The sequence below is a fragment of the Vicugna pacos genome, chromosome 5, assembly GCF_048564905.1.
Source record: "Vicugna pacos chromosome 5, VicPac4, whole genome shotgun sequence".
In the NCBI taxonomy this organism is placed as follows: domain Eukaryota; kingdom Metazoa; phylum Chordata; class Mammalia; order Artiodactyla; family Camelidae; genus Vicugna; species Vicugna pacos.
The window spans coordinates 9,635,829-9,652,475 of record NC_132991.1 but is presented as its reverse complement, the minus strand read 5'-3'; the positions used below and the strand labels follow the sequence as shown (position 1 = coordinate 9,652,475).

At 54.9% G+C, this 16,647-nt stretch overlaps 1 protein-coding gene across 2 annotated transcripts in view; it reads left to right on the top strand.

The window, feature by feature from the left end:
• Positions 1-209: 209 nt before the first annotated feature.
• Positions 210-16,647, top strand: part of STEAP3 (STEAP3 metalloreductase) — a 54,184-nt gene continuing 37,746 nt past the window's right edge. Inside the window, exon 1 of one of the 2 annotated variants that reach the window (XM_015241060.3) lies at positions 210-322. In XM_015241060.3, the coding sequence (XP_015096546.1) occupies positions 292-322 (31 nt within the window). In that variant the 5' untranslated portion in view covers positions 210-291. Of the gene's footprint in view, positions 323-5,069; positions 5,155-16,647 lie in introns of those variants that run through there. The other variant, XM_031678650.2, reaches the window with a different exon arrangement.

Here is a 16,647-nt window from a genome sequence, read left to right as displayed (position 1 = left end):
TCCCTCTGGGCAGGGCTTATCTCAGCTGCTGACCACAGTGTGTTTGCAGATAACCCTGAGGGCAGTGACCCTACCTGTGCGGGGTCTGACCTTCCCGCCCTTGAGCTGCCTCAGCTGACTCTCTCCGCCCCCCGCCCCGGCCCCGCCCCCGGCCCCGCCCCCGCGTGCTGTGTGAGCTCCGGACGCCCAGTCTGGGGGCCTAACAGCAGAAGCAGCTGCAAACGGAGAGACAGCAGCAGGGGGCTCCTGGCGAGCTGGGGCCCTGCCCCGGGCTGCAGAAACTCCCCCAACATGGAGGACCATAGTTTGCACCCCCAATCAGGTGAGCGGGGAGCTGATGGGTGGGGAGAAGGCAGGGAGGAGCAGTCACTACACTGAATGGATTTCCTTTTCTCAGTAACTTAGGGCAGAAGTCAAAGGGCACATCTTTCTCCCAAACCCTCCATCCTCCTCAGAAATCTAGCAGAGGGTGGGCCACGACCCTGCTCTTGCCATGAAAGGGGGATGGCCACCCAGGGCAAAGATAATTTGCCGGTGTAGCACACAGCTGTTACTTCTTTTGCTTAAACGATTGGCTTTTTCCAAAAGCAACTTCAAACAGCTTACAAGGAAAAGCTTAACAATAAGATTATAGGAAACTAGACACAGAAGGCATGTGCTGGGGGAAAAATAATGTGAAACTGAAATATACTGAGTAAGATAATATTGTCATGAAGATGGGTCTGAGTATCCTAGTCACCATGGTAAAAAGGGAAATAAGATCAGCAATTGGAAAGGAGAAGCCTACTAGTCTTGTATTTTTTTTTTTTCTTGGAACTTTGTGTAATAGGCATTGAGTGTTGTGAAAGACAGGTTGTTTACTTTATATTTATAAAAATGCAGAAGCAGATGAAATCAGGTTCTTTGGCTCACAAGGACCTTTGAGAAAGCAAAGTGAATGGTATTAAAGTACCACCCAGTGAGAGTGAATGCAGCCCAGTACAGGTTTCTTATTACATGCCCTGGCCCGGGTGTTCAGGGGGTTGTCTGTTTCCTCTTCTATGCTGCAGCCCAGGGGTTTCTCAAACTTTTAATATGCATATGGTCTCTGGTGGGTCTTGTGAAAATGTGTTTCTGATTCAGGTCTGGGGTGGGCCTGAGATTCTGCAGTTCTAAAAACCTTCTAGGCCACTACATGCACCACACTTGGAGCAAGGGGCTTAATCCCAGACTTCCCCGCCAACCCCAACTGAAGACAATGCGGGGCTACTAGTCCCCAGTGGCCACGGATGGTCTAGTCACAAGCCAAGACGCCTGGTCTTACACAGAGATAAAGTACCTCCCACGAGCCATGGAGCTTCCTTAGAAAAGTGGTTGCTCCTGCCCACCCTCCCGCAGTCCTTCATGCACCCTCCCCTCCCCCCAAAAGCACCTGCCTTTGGAACCTTCTCTATATCCTTGAGCTGCCACAGTTAAATAAATCTCTTGTCGATACACAGTTTCTCATCCCACTGAGCTCAGAGAGCTTTTCCTCCTGGGAAAGCTCATATTTCAATAGAGGACTTGGAAAAAGGGCGAGCCTCACACCAGCGCAGAGTATGCCCTGGGGTACAAGGGCGCTGTTAGCCATGCCTCATAATGCTGTAGAATATTGGCTCCAAATCAGCTGCAAGTGAATGAGTCTGTAAGTTTAAACCCCAGGCCCCAAGCACACTTTTGCCAACTTGCCTCCCCATCCAGTGCCTGCCCCTCACAGACTATCCCCAGCACCCGCCGTGGCCTCACCCTGGGTGGTTCTGACATGGCTTTACCCCCTGGGTCATCACGGAGGCAGAGACACCTCTCAATTTTCCCGTTATCACCCTCAGCATCCCTACCCCAAGCTGCAGCCCCACTCCCTCCCTCACAGAAAGAAGCAGCTCCCTGCTCCCAGAGGCTTGGCTGGAGGAGTCTCATTGCACCTGGGCTGGGCAAGTGGACAGGGGGCACCTTCCCTGGGGCCGCAGCCCAGCCATGGGCAGGACTAGATCCAGGTGGCCTGGCTCCTAGCCAGGCTGTCAGAGTACGTCGGGCACATGGCTTCTCGTGACCATCTTGATTTAATAGTCAATTAGAGTATTTATTTTGTGAAATGGATGTGCTCTGTCCCAGCTTATAAGTGCTGGATCAATCCAAGAAGCTGTGTGGCCCAAGTAGGAGATGCATCTAGATTCTCTTCCTGAATACGTTTGTCTTCTTAGCCAAAGGAGCAGCATTGTCTTCAAGAAAAAGGGGAATCTCAGGAGACTGACACCCGGGGACTCCAAGTCCCAATGTCCACCACTGTGTGTACTGGCACATCCTGTGGACAGATACCATGCTAGCTCTGGGACAAGGAAGAGAGGGACCAGAGGCAGGCGGGAGCCCTGGGGTAAGCTTCTTGGAGCTACTGGGAGATGCTGGGAGATGCAGAAGGTTGAGAATGGAAGTGCATCCATTCAGTAACTACTGAGCCTCAACAACGTGTCAGGCACTGGGAACACAGAGTGATGGAAGCGGATAAAACTCCCTGCCCTGGGGGAATTCACATGTCTGCGGGAGCAGACAGTTAATAAACAACAAACAGAGAAGTTGTGTTTCATAATGTGTTAGAAGGAGATGAAGACTATGTAGAAAGAAAAATAGGGCAGTATACAAGGATGAGGGAGGGGGATGATGAGGGTGTGTCTCGTGGAAACGATGCTATTTCAGCAAGGACCCGAAGGAGGGAGAACCACGGGGACGCCAGGCAGAGGGAACAGAAGGGCCATGCCTGCCTCAGGAGCCTGCCTGATCTATGTGAGGAAAAGGGAGAAGGCCAGCATGTCAGGGTGACTGAGAGGGGAACCTGAGACGAGGTCCCACTGGACCTGGCCGCCACTGCCAGGACTCTGCTTTGACTCTGAAACACCGGGAGCCAGGGGATGTTCTGAGTAGAGGAGTAACGTGATCTGACAAGTGTCTCGATAGGATGGCTCTGACACCTCTGCCCTTGGCCTGGCCGTGGATACGAGTCTGGCACGGAGGAGATGCTCACCCAATGTCAGTGTGCCATCCTACCTCCCTGCTTGAGAGATGCTTGTCTGCTTCCGGGAGTTTGGCCCCAGGAAACATTTCTTGAGCTCTCACGCACACCAGGCCCCGTGATAGGCAAGACGGGGAAACAGATCGGCAGAGCACCAAGGCCACCGCTGTGGGTGGTGTTCTGTCCACCAAGGGGCTTGGCCTCAGCAGGGCGGTCATCTCCCTCCCTCCCTGTGCCTTTCATGCCCTTGATGTTTTCCGGCAGAAGTTCACGTTCCCCTTAGGTCCTTCTTCTGTCAGTCTCTGCCAGTTCAGCCTTCAGCTCTCTCTCTCTCTCTCCAAAATTCACTGGGAGCCCCTCAGAGGACCCCCAGGTCTCTTTGGAAGGATGTTGGATGGATCCAAAGGTCATTCTGAGAATGCTGGAGGACTTCTCAGCATCTCCATTTCCCAAGCTCTGCCCTTTGGAGTTACAGGAAGGATTCTCAAAGACCCCATCAGTCAGAGCAGAGATTTAAGGAGCACCTACTGTGTGCAGGGCACCATGCTAGGAGCACCAAAGAGGGCTAGGAACTGGTTCCTGTCTCCGTGAAGTTTAAACCCACTGCAGAGGCCATAGGCCATCCAAGGGCTGGGACCAGGCATGGGACACTAGGAATGCCGCATGGCATGGTGGGGTTTGAATGGACAAAGGACCTTTGTGAACTGCCACAGAAACTCAGAGAGGGCGCAGCCCTCGGGCATTGTGGATGCTGGATCAGTTCAGGAGGGTCCCTGAAGGAGGCAGAAAGGACCTAGGCCTTGGGGCCTGGCAGAGCAGAGAGCTGGGAGGGAGGGTATTTTAGGCAGGAGGAAACTTATGGAGATGCTCATGGGTGGGCCTCGGTGGGGTGGGAGAAGGGAGGAGAGGCCCTCACCCCACCACCGGGCTGCCAGAACTCTGCCCCCCCACCCAGTGTGCTCCCTGGGGTCCATCTGTGGGGCCAGCCCCCTGCCTCTGACCTCAGGGTTCAGATAACCTCTCCCTAGTACTTATCTCTCCAGCACAGGTTGGCATCCTGGAGTAATTTGAAGCTCTTCATGGGGGCTGGTGGAATATGTCACATAGGAATATTCCAGAAAGAGTCCCAGGGGTCAGGTAACCCCCAGTCAGCCTCCCAAAAGATGAGTGATATGGATGCCCGAATTAACCACCAGAGCCTTGGTGTCCTCACCTGTAAAAGGAGGGGTGTGACTGTCAGCAGCACGTGATGTGAGGCTATAGGTGAGAAAGGGCTTTGGTTGAATGCACACCCCTCTAGAAAGACATCCTCGCCTTATACCGAGCTCTGCTGTGCTGGGATGCTCCTGGCATGGGGGAGGGGAGGACCGTGCCCAGTGCTGGAGGCCATCTTTCTGAGGGGCAGGGTGGCGGTTTGAAACCCAGGAAGTCTAGATGGGAGGCAAGCTCCCAAGAGCCTTCCACCAGCTACCAGGCCCTGAAAATGAGGGCTATTCAGAAGAATCAAAGGTTGGCCTTAAGGGTGAGGGGCAGAGGTGTGACAAGAGCACAAAGGCCTTGATGCAGCCTTGGTGAGGAGGGGCCTCTGCTGCCAGCTCCCCTTTCAGGAAAGAAGGAAGCCAGACCCAGTCTGGCACCTTGGCCTCTTCCCACCTGTGTGAACTTGGGCTGCCTCTTAATCTCCGTTATAAAATGCACGTGGATTTCAGGTGTCCCTCAGTGTAAGGAAGCAGGTCCCAGATGTTACCCTGGCCTCCACACGCTCTCCTTGTCCTGGTTAAGAGCTGGTCCTGGAGTTTTGCACACTTTACTCGGGGGATGGGGGGGGCGCAGATCAAGAAGATCCGAACCTTAGGCCCCGGGAGGGGCACAGGGGCCGAGGGTCGTGGCTCGCCACCGCTAGGGCTGCAGGGCCAGGCGGAGATCGCGGACCCTGCGGTTCCCCGATTGCAGCCCTAGGGGGAGGTGGCCGAGCCGGATAAGTAGCAGCGGGCTGGCGGGCGGCCACCTCCCCGGCAGGTCCAGCCCCGCGGGCGGGCGGGGCGCCGGGAGAGGAGGAGCCTCCGGGCTGGGCCACCGCCAACGCCGCGGACCTTCAGCCGCTGCCGCTTTTCCGAGCGGCGGCCGGAGAGGTGAGTGACCCCTCGCCCGGGTCGCCGCGGGGCTGTGGGCTGTACCCTGCCCGGGATCCCCGCCCTGGCGGCTGCCCCGTTGTACCCTGCGCCTCACCGCGCGCGGCCACATGCCTGCTGGAGACCCGGGCCTCTGGGACCGAGCCATGTGCGCCCGGCGGCAGAGAGCCTGGATCCTGGGTCCCCAACTCCGCGCGCCTTCCTTCCTCAGGGACACAAACCGCGTGCGCCGCCCGGGGTGGGCAGGGCCGTGTGCGCCCTGCGCGGGGGTCGGAGCGGTGGGGGACGAGGGGAGCCAGCTAAGCCCCCAGGTGCTGCCTCACGCCCCACCCAACACACCTGCCGAGCCCACTGGTCCCTTGTGCCCCGGAGCCCTGGCCCACCAGTCTCGGGGTGGGGGGGGGCCTGGAGCGGCGGGCGGGATCTTCCTCCCCGGGCCTTTCAGCCCTGTCGCCAGGCAGGCGGCAGGCGGCAGGGGCGGGGGCGCCCGACCTTGATCCGGAAGAGGCTGGGCTGACTAGTGCCTGCCTCTGCCGGCGGAGGGCTAGCCTGGCAAACTTACCCATTTTGCCTGCCCATTTCCCCGAAATTTGGGGGCAGGCTGCCCAGAGAGGAGCGATTGGAACTTTGGTCACTCTGGAAGATGAAGGGGAGGGCATGACCAACTACTATGTCGTCTGAGGGCCAGGAGGCTGGATCCTGGGGTAAAATGCAGGCAAGTCTTGGAGCTCTGACAGAGGGCTCCGCGGTGAGGCCTCGCAGGTGTCCAGGGCCAATTCTGAGACAGGCTCCAGAAGAAGGGGTTCTGGAAATAACCTGCAGGGAAGTGTTTCCGTCCATCGGAGTGCGATGACGATATAATTAACAGCAGACATTTACTGTGCCTCTATCTGTGCCAGGCAACTTGCTTTGCACACAATATCCCGTTAATCCTCAGCACAGGAAGGTTGTTGGGGAAACTGAGCCTCAGAGAGCGTGGGTATTTTGCAAGGATACAGGAGTAGCAAGTTGCAGAAGTAGGACTTGTACACGGATTTATCTGACTTGAGAGCCCAGAGGAGCCTACTAGTGGGAGAGGCAGGCCAAGTTCTCAGACTCGTGGCAGCCTGAAGAATGCAGTCCTGGGGGCCAGAAGATCCACAAGTCCAAAGGATCTTACCTAGGCGTACCCCTTCCGTCATCGGCGTGGTTCCTTAAAAATCCAATGCCTCAGTCCTACCCACAGCTGGCTGAATCAGAGACTGCAGAGTGAACCGCCCTGCATCCAGCCAGGAGAACCTGGAGGGCTGGGATTGTATCTTACTCATCTTTGTGCCCATCTCTGTCCCCAGTGGCCAGCGGAGGGGCCAGCTTGGAGCACGTGCTTAGTCAATGTCTGATGGATGAATGGATTTAGTGGAGCAGGGGCTGTCACTGGAGTAGAAAAAGTTTCTTGAAGGAGGCTTTGAATGGTGGACAGGTGGTCTCAGGCAGGCCTGGGGGAGGAAAGCCTGGAGTTGGCAGGTGACCCTGGCCTTGGAGCTGGCAGGGAGCTCAAGCCAGGCCACCAGTTCACAAGAAGGTTGGACAGCCAGCCCCAAGCCTGCTGAGCGCCCCAGGACCAGACCTGGTCCCACTGGGCCCATAGGTGTGCCCCCTCCAGCTTAGAGAGGCCAAACAGGTAAATTCCTCTCCCATTCAGGTTCCCAGTCCTTATGCCAGGGCCCTTCCCTCACTGGACTTATCAGAGCATCGTGCAGGGCTTCAGGTAGTTAAAAAGGAAAAGCTGAGGACTGAAGTCCACTGCTGCACACCTGAGCTGTGGAGAGGGCAGGCAGTGGAAGCTGGGTGACTGCGGGGGAGGACGCTTGGCTTTGCAGTTGAGAGACCGAGTCTGAATCACAGCTCTTTACTGTGTGGCCTTGGCCACGTCCTCGGCATTCTGAACCTGGTTCTTCATCTATAAAACCTTGCTAAGGACTTGACACCTAATGCTCCTGTAAAACAGGAACAGTAATACCTGCCTGGGGGATTTAGGATAATACCTGCTGAGTTCTGGGTTGCAGTAAATATCAGATACCTCCCCCTTCCCCCTGATTTTGAGTCTGAAAATCAGCTGGAGTTCTTGCAGGCTCGTTGATCTTCTAGTCTGAACCCTTCAGTTCACTGGGGAAGGTAACTAAGGCCCAGAGAGTGGCCTCCATGGTCCCTTTCTCTGTTGCAGACCTGGCCTCGGGCCCAGGCCTCAGGGCTCCTGCTCAGTGTCCTGGCTGATGCCTCCCAAACTAGGAGCAGAAGTCAGTGCTGCCTGCTTCATGCCCTGTGCAGCCTGCAGGTGGAAACCTCTACGTGCTGGGGCATCAGGCAGGTCAGGGCGGGGGAAGGAAGCAGGCTCTGCAGCGACGCCCAGCCTCCCTGGGCCCCAGCTGAAGCTGGATCCAGCCTTTCCTGCTCTCCCCACCATTCATAGTGGCCGGGTCTTACTGGGCTGGGCTGGGCTGTGCTGGGCGGTCCAAGCTGCATAAGTTATGCCCTCTAGGAAATGGCTTTCTAGCATCCAGACCAAGAATAATGGGCCTCTTGATTTAAAACAAGGAAGCTGGCCCATTTAAGCAGTTACTAAAACCTAAGACCTCAGTGGCTCTTTTTTTTCCCTCCTGGGGGTTTGAGGGGTGTGTTCCTTTTTCTCCTTTTATCCCAACCTTGCGCCAGGAGCTGTGGAGGTTACAGAACTTGGAGGTGGGAGGCCAGGGGTGGGGGCGGGCACTCTAAATGGCTTTTAAATGTTTGGCTACAGAAGTCTCACTTCCTCCTGTCTGCCCCCTGCAACTGGGCCCACCTGCCCTTCCAGCCTGACCTCCTGCCACTCCCAGACCTCTGCATGTCAGTCCCTCACATCCTTGGTGTGCACCGGGCACCACTTTGATCACCCCTGAAATGTCAATCGTCACTGGACATTCAGCCTCCCACGTGCCAGACTCTGGGCCAAGCACGTTGTATGTGAGCCCATTGAAACTTCCAACTCTCTTCTGAGGTAGACAATGCTATTTCCCCAACCATGTCACCTTCCCAAGAACGCAGGAGACTCCAATCCATTCTTTCAACCCCAAATTTGAGACTCCTAACCATTAACTATAGATGCTTGTCCAAATTCTGCCTCATTGTTTATTCATTCAACAGATATTTACTGCGCACCAGCTTGGTGCCAGGCACTCAGGACCTGGCTGAGTCCCACTTTGGTCAGATGAATGTCCGTTGGCATTTATAACCCCACCAAAACCCATACCCACCGCTTCTTTCTGAATACAAGTAGGGGAAGTCGGCATCACTGAGGCCCGGGTCCCACAGCTAATGCCAGCCAGGATTCAACATCAGAGACAGCTGCCCCCTGAGATGGAAGTATTGACCACTGTACCTATTGTCAGGGTGGGATCAGCGGCTGATTTATGTGGGACCATAAACTCCTGCATTGTCATTTCAACCCAGAGCAAAATGTTTCCATCCTCCTTTGATCTGAAACACTGTCACTGGAGAATTACGTGATGCTCAACCCTTCCCAGTCAGTGTGTCCTCATCAGTCACCGCAGTCACCTGGCAGAGCGTGCAGCAGGTGAGCGCTAACTGTCCTGCAATCAGGCAGTAACTGGCTCCTCGCTCCGGCTTCCGCTTCATGAGAGCCAGGTGGGGTCTTAAGTGCACAGCACGTTTTTAAACCTTTTGGAGCCATCAGATTAGGAGAATAAACTGAAAAATGTAGCCCCAAGACTAGCAAGTCGGTCACAGGTAAACGTAAAGGAATTTGGGGACTGGCGAATGGGCTTCCTAAGCTTTCCACGGGGAGTGGGCCATCTTGGTTTGAGATGCTTGTGGTGGCCATCCGGCTGTGGTGAGGGGAGGCCTGTGACTTGACTGGTGGGCTTAGGAGGGCGACAGCATGCCCTGCAGTTGGGGTGGAGGTCTTCATGAAGGTGAATCACTCAGATATCACAGCTGAGGATGCTGAAGGGTCTCAGGTGGATCTGTGAGATGGGCCCTCCAGGTGGAATCTGTGCAAAGACAGGATGGCCAAACACAGGGCCTTCAGAGTCACACTAATGGGCCTTTTGGATTGTATTATTTGTTTTATGAGGGGGAGGTAATTAGGTTTCTTCATTGATTTCCTCTTGGAGGAGGAACTGGGGATTGAACCCCTGACCTCTTGAGTGCTGAGCATGCGCTCTACCACTTGAGCTATACCCTTCCCTCTGATGGGCCTTTTGGAATCCAAGGGGCCTGTGCTGAGCCTGGGTGGCCAGCCAGACCTGCCCATGGGTCAGTAGAGCATCGGTCACAGTGTGGCAGGGGGTGTGATGAATCAGCCATGACCTGGGCATAGAGCTAAGCAGCCACAGGAGGTAACAACAGGCCTTTTGTGGCTGGTCAGCAGTGCTGGCTCCAGACTGGCCGGAAATCAGGTGGCGCCTAGAACTGGAAGGGAAGAAAACAAGATGTGCTGGGCCAGGCAGCCAAGGGTGGTGATGGAGGTTCAGGGGATTCCATCCGGGAAAGCCCCGCCCTCCTGGTGTTCCTGGAGTGAAAGGCTGGAGGTTGGAGACCTGACGATGCTCTCTGAGTTCTGGCTTCTCTAACCTTTGCTACAAGGCTTCTTGAACTTTCTGATCTGATATGTGGTGGGAGGAAGAGGGTGGGGTCCCAAGATTGGGGTGAGCTCAGGACACAGCTAGGGGCTCAGGGAGAACCCCGGGGACAGGGGATCACAGCTAAAACCTGGAGCTCCTGTGGGCTCCCACCTGGAGGGTTTGCTTTCCTAAGGAAGTGTGGTTTCCTGACAAGGCAGCTTCTCCAAGGGGATGGGAGACCACCCAGAAGCTTTGAGAGGAAGAGAGCGTACTGAGCCTGGCTGGACCACTGCATCGGGCAGGGGCTTCATGCCTGGAGCTACTCAGAAGCTGGCTACTGAAGCTCTTAAGCAATTCAGTGCTCACTGTTTAAGAGCATCGCTCGAGCGCCCACCGGCCCAGCAGGCTGCATGCGGCCCAGGCCTACAGCAGACACAGGACATGCGTATTCAGAGCAGAGAAGGTGGCTGGGGGGCTGGAGGAGGTTGGGAGGGGCCTCACGTGCCCAAGGGCTCAGGCTGGATCTTCAGGGAAGGAGTATTTGGATGGTGGAGAGGATGTCAGGACTTCAGATGGAGGTGACAGTGTTGGGAGAAGTGGGGAGCGACTGAGGGATGGGAACGCAGGCAAGTGGTGACTGAGCTGAGCAGGGGAATTCGGTCTGTGGGAGCTGGCCTGGCTGGACTCCCGGGAGATCCAGGAACGCCCCTGCCCACAGGGAGTGCTCTTGAGTAGAAGATACGAGACATAGAGAACCGTGCAGGCCCTGATCTGTGCTGGTAATAAGAGCGCACCTGCCCGGAGCCCAGGGTGTGTGTTCTGGTCATCAAAGGCCCAGATGCCTGGGGTTACTCAGAGCTAGTTTCCTCCAAGATCACCAGTTTTCCAACAAGTCAAAACCAAACAAATATACTTGTCCTAAGACTGGACAGGGTGTAATTTACTCCGATACAAAAACCTCCAAACCTCTGGCCTCTGTGCCACTGGTGTGGCCTCACTAAAGAGCCTGCAGCAGCAGCAGACAGACCTGCCCCATCCATGCTTTGCCCTCAGGACGGGGCTGTCTTTCTGCAGGTCCTTCTATCTGTCCGTCTTTCCCCCCACCACGGGCACTGACTGGAAAGTAAAGACGACCAGGAAGCCTTTGTTGGCACAAAATGCAGAGAGAATTATCCCCAAGCCAATGACAGCCACGGTGATGGCAGTAAATTACCACTCATAGCAATTGATAAATTGCCATTTTCTGCAGCCATTATGTTTGGCTTTGTATCCCGAAGAGTAAAGGCATCTCCCTCCCTCCCACACACACACACACACACAGCCTGTAGTGAGGCAGTCTGCCCTGCACTGAATGACATTTATTCCTTTTATAGATCCTGAGTTCGGCTGGCTGTCCTGCTTCAGTTCCTGTAGCAAAGAGACTTGAGTCTGAACCACTAATTATTACTAGGGAGGTTTCCTCCCCAAACAGGAAGTATCAAGGCAGAGCCGCGCTCCCACAGTACACTCTGTAACCGAGCATCAGTCACCACCCGGCCCAGTCCCTGTGGCCAGGAGCTGGGGTGCAGGCTGAGGGGGCGGCTCCCCGGCTGTCTGAGCCCCTGGCAGTTCCTACGCCTGCTGAGTGCCACTGTGAGCCCTGTCTTCAGAACCTGAGTCAGGCTGCTCACAGGTAGGAGGGAGACCCCAGCGAGAAGAGGGGGGCTGGATCTCAGTGGAACTGTCAAGGGACACGTGCTTCAGACACTCACATTGGCCAGTTGTTGGTGAGTCTGGCTGGGCTGCAGGTGCAAGGTGGCCGGGGCAGTGTGTGGGCCCCCCCTTCCAGCCCCGCCGACCCCCCGCCTGCTTCCGTGTCCCCTGGCATCTCAGGGAGCCTCTGGAACTGGCACCAAAGAGAATGGTGACCTTCATGCCAAACTAAATGGGAAATATCATCTGTACATTAAGTCAGGAACCTTTTCAAAGTAACAGGTTCAAGTATTTATCATACAGCGCCTTCAGTTAATGAGAACAATGGCTTTGTGGGTTCTGGTATATTTAAAAAAAAAAGAGGTTAATGTTTATGATGCATTTCTGTAGAAGGCAGGCCTACGGGGAATTGTAAATTTTACTTATTTGGAACCATTTCTGGGTTGGTTTCTCAGAGAACTGCTGCTGTAAGTAATTGAACCGGATTTTTCTAGAATGTTTTGAAAATCTAAATGTTTGTAAAAAGCGCTATAAATTATTCATTCACTTCTCTTTTGCAAGTGGCATGGTGATAAACCTCTCTTTCCTGTCTGAACAAACTTGCATGTTTGTGTGCGGCTGGGTGTGGACAGGCCTGTGTGTGAGTGTGTGTGTGTACACACGCGCACGCGTGTGTGTGAGCCTCAGCTTTCTGTATTGTTGGTAGGAACTTCTCAGCCTTCCTTTTAAAAATATAATGATTTTTTTATGATGGCTAAATAACGATTCCAGGCAGTCTTACAAGAAATATAACAATAAAATGTTTGTAAGAGTCCATCAGGAAGGGAAAATGCCCACACAGAAAACAGACATGTAGCAATTAAAATGTGTCTGGCTGTGACCCAGCTTTAAAATCCAGATATGAGGCTGGCGTCCTCTATGCTGTCTCCCCTCAGGTCAGCAGTGGGGGCTTGAGTGGGCACCTGGACTCAGAGACTCCCTGACCCCTCAACCTGAGATCAGGGAGGGAGAGCCCGGGGCGCCACGGGTTGGAATGTAGGAGAGAGGGCAGTCCTGTTATTGCAGAAACAGCCTGAGGATGAGAGGCTGGAAAGTCTGAGTTCGGGCAGCTCAGAAGGGCCAAGAGGAAGCCGAGACCATCTCAGAGCCCCATGTAGACATGGTAACCAACTATTACTCATGCCCATGGCCTCCAGCTGCCTGTCCTCACCACCCTGGGGCAGCTTAGATGCAGGGACTGGACAGGACCAGGGCAAGAGCCAACTGTGGTGCCTTAAGGGCGTCCCAACTCAGCCTCAGTTTTCTCATCTGCAAAATGGAAATAATAATAGCCTGCTATAGGACAAAGCCCGAGAATACATGCCTGCGGGCAGAGTCTCCCCTGTGTGAGTCAGGCCTCGCCTGGCAGTAACTTCTCTTCTTTGCCTCCTGATTATTGCAGACGCGCCATGTGCCAGGCACTTGCTGGGTGCTAGGATGTGACCTCCCAGCTGCATCTCGGCAGGGAAGGGTGGGCAGACCTCACAGCCGCAGGGAAGCCTGGAATTTCTACGTGACGTGGTTAAAGGGGCAGTCATGTCGAGGGAAGGGGAATCGGGGGACTTCCTTGAAAGCTGTTTCTATGTGCATAGCAACTAAATGGCTTTTTATTTAGATTGTTTATTTCAAATCTATAAAGTGGGAAAAATTTACCTGACTGGGAAATGTGAATTATTCCTATCCAAGGATATTAGTTTGTTTGTTTATGTATGCTTTATTTGGGGGGGGCGGGGTAATTGGGTTTTTAAAATTAATTAATTAATTGATTTATATGGAGGTACTGAGGATTGAACCCAGGACCTCTTGTATGCTAAGCACATGCTCTACCACTGAGCTCTACCCTCCCCCTGGTATCAGTTTTAGGATTAACATTAGCACACAGGGAGGGGTGATGGAGATTTCAGGGTCTAGGGACCCCACTGCCATCCACCCCTTGGACCTCTAAGGGAAGGTACCTACCACTGAATGCTGTTTCCATCCTGTTACCCCTTGGCTGCAGAGAGCCCAGGGGATCCAGGGGAGGGGGTAGGGGAAGGGCTTCACAGAGGAGTGGCCTTTCTGCTGGAACTTGCCGTTTGTAAGGAAAGGGCTTTCCAGGTGAAAAGATTAAATCTGTGGCCTGAGCAGGAAAAAGCATGAGGTGAGGTGGCCCGGAATGAGACCCTAGAGCGGGTGGGCCTTGGTTGGGAGAAGCCAAGGAGGCTATCTGCCTGTGGCCACGGCTGGGCCTCGCCTGCCCCAGACACCTCTGCCTGTTGGAAACTGGACAGACCGCTCTGAATGGTTGCTACCCCCGACTCAGAAGCCTGTGGGCCCTGGAGCCATTTACTCAGCACCCCTGAAGCTTCCTTCCATGGGGACCCACTTACCCAGATGTGGCGTTTGACTTCCTACTCTGGCTGGAGCTGCATGAGTGAAGCTGCATTTGTGTTATTCTGTTTATTTACAGGGTTGAAGCCCAGCTTGCGCCTTAGTCTTCTGCGTTACTCAGTTTATCAACTAATGAAATGCCTGGCCGGGTCTAACAACATGGCCAGGCTGCAGTTGGGATTTGAAACTCCGGGTGTGATGTAATCCCCGCTAGGTGCAGGGGGGCCCCAGGGAGGTTCTGGGGAGAGCAGCCTGAACTCACAAGCACACTCTGCCCTCAGGCACTGGATCTCCTAGGGAAGTCATTCAAGCCACAGACGTAAACTGAGTGCCTATATGGTGCCAGGCCCCAGGCCGGGTACTAGAGACACCTTCCAGTGAGTCGGAAGTGGCCCCTAGTCTGGTGGGGTGACAGACGAGTGAACTGGCGTGTGCAGTCAATGGTGACATGCCAGAAGTGCAGGGTGAGTCACAGAGCACGAGGTCCCCTCTGTCCTTGAGGGCCCAGGGGGAAGCCGGGATCAGCCTTTTGAGCTCAGAAGTCCGAGTTCCGCATGGGAAGGAGTTGCGTGACTGTCCCCACTCAGGGCAGTTGGAGGGTGGAGGCTGACTTCCAGCATCTCTAAGAGTCCAGAGGAAGAGGCCATTGAGGGTTAGGGGAGGGCTCCCCAGAGGCTTCCTGGAAAAGGTGGCCGTCAGCTGGGCAGAGCCAGGGAAGCGTGCATCCTGAGCCTGGGAACCCGGCCACATGAGGCGGGCTGAGCTCCTTGGCAGAAGCCCTGGGAGCTGCTTCTGTGTGTCTTGGCTGCCTCTACCCCTTTCCCTTCCTCTACACTCCCCCGGAGCAGGGGCCCCCTAGAGGCAGAGGGGCCCATCGCTGATTGTGCAGATTTACACCATGGCAACGGGAGGGGGTGGGAGGCAGCCACAGCCCATGAGACCCCAGGGTTTCAGCTCCAGGGGTCCCTGGAAAGCAAGAAGCCACCCAACCCCAGACGCTGAGGCTGCAGATTCAGCTGCTGCCACCTGATAGCCGCCAGCCTGGCTGGATGAACTGGCTCGTAGGGAGCTGGCTGCCCTCACATGCCAGCAACCTGCCCTCACCGGGCAGAGACAAGCCACTCCTCCCTGGCTCCCCAGCGCTGGGCATGCCCTCATTCAAGCACTTTTCTCCTGGCTGCGGTGGGTAGCTGGTCTTTACCCTAAAAGCCCCAAGGACAAGCCGTCTTCTAATGGCCTGCCAGATCACCTGCTGGGTACACAGTGGTTATTTGGGTAACATAAAAATGAGGAAATTTCTCAGACGAGGATTAGTGGGACCAACTATTGCATAAAACAGTGCAGGCCATGCATTGCACAACTCCAGGGGGACACTGTTCACATGGATCACAATGTATATGGTGCCCCTGGGGTTTTGCTGCATAGGGACCTTAGCATCTTCCCTGCTTCAGGCCCTGGCCTTGGTGCTGACCACCAGGGCGTCCTCCTTCGTCCTCCCCACCAGCACTGACCACTCTCCTGCCTCTGTGCTGGTGGTGGGGAGTAAAGAACTGTGCCAGGAAGCACTTCCTCCAGGCCCTGCTGTCAGATCTTAGAGAAAGTGTCCTGGGTGTGGAGTCGGGCCATCTGAATTCCTGCTCCTCCAGGAAACTCTGTCCTTTGGGAAGATCACCTCAGCCTATGTGTTGGGAACTCCTGGGTCCCCAGGATCTGTGTGGCCTCCCAAGTACCCCTCCTTTCTTCTCCCTCAGGCTGCAATGGGCCTGGTGACCCACGTGCAGGAGGGGAGGGGGCCATGGTTGTAGTCCTCCCGGAGGGTTTGTCTTGTTGGCTGAGTAAGCAAAGCTGCCATGGTCCCGAATTCTCACCAGAAAGAGCTTTGGGAGTCCAAGGGGTGTGCTGAGATGGGGCACACACACCTGACCCTCATGCCCAAGAGAAGCATGGGGAGAGATACTGATACCAGGGGTCCCGGGGGTCGGGGAGGCTTTACAGAGGAGGTGGGCTAAGGGGGACCCAACTATAAGAATTCAGGAGCAAGCTGAATCTGGAGCAGTTCTTACATGCAAGGGACTCTCATTCATTCACCCCTTGCGCAGACCTTTTATGAGCATCCACTGTGGTGATTTTTAGCGTGTCGTCCTAGGACGACAGTGTCAGAAATTCTGGGGATGGAGCCCAGCGATATATGTTAACAAGCCCTCAGCATAACTCCAGTGCAGCTCAGCTTCGACCTAATACGTGCTGGGCACTAAGCTAAGTGCTGGGATTACGGAAGGGAGTTTGACTCTGTTCCCATCCTTGAGGAACTTGGAGTCCCTGGAGGAGACAGGCAGACAAGAGAAAAAAACTGCCAGTGGGAAAGGGCTGTTTTCAAGAGGTGTGGAGGCAGAGAGGCAGCTGGTGGGTAAGGATACCAGAGAGGAAGGATGGTCTGGGGACCCCAATGACATGAGGTCGATCCCTGTCAGGGAGCTGGATGGTGGGACCGGCAGCCCCAGGAGGGCTCAGGGAGGCCACTGCCCAGCCCCAGGCCACCGGGATGCCCTACCCCTGACCACCAGCCTCTCCCTGCTATACCCTTCTCTGTTCCCCCACCCCCTTTTCTTCCCACACCCTGAGCCCCAAAGAGCAGCAAGTCTTTTCCTCTTATTGTCTTGGTATGAAATGTGTGCCAAAATCCAGATCATTATCTCAGGGCGTATTTTTAGAAAATTTTAGAGTAAATTTTTCCATTCAGCGGAGAATACCATGTATTGATTTCAGCGCATCTATGTCTGCTTTACACAGACAA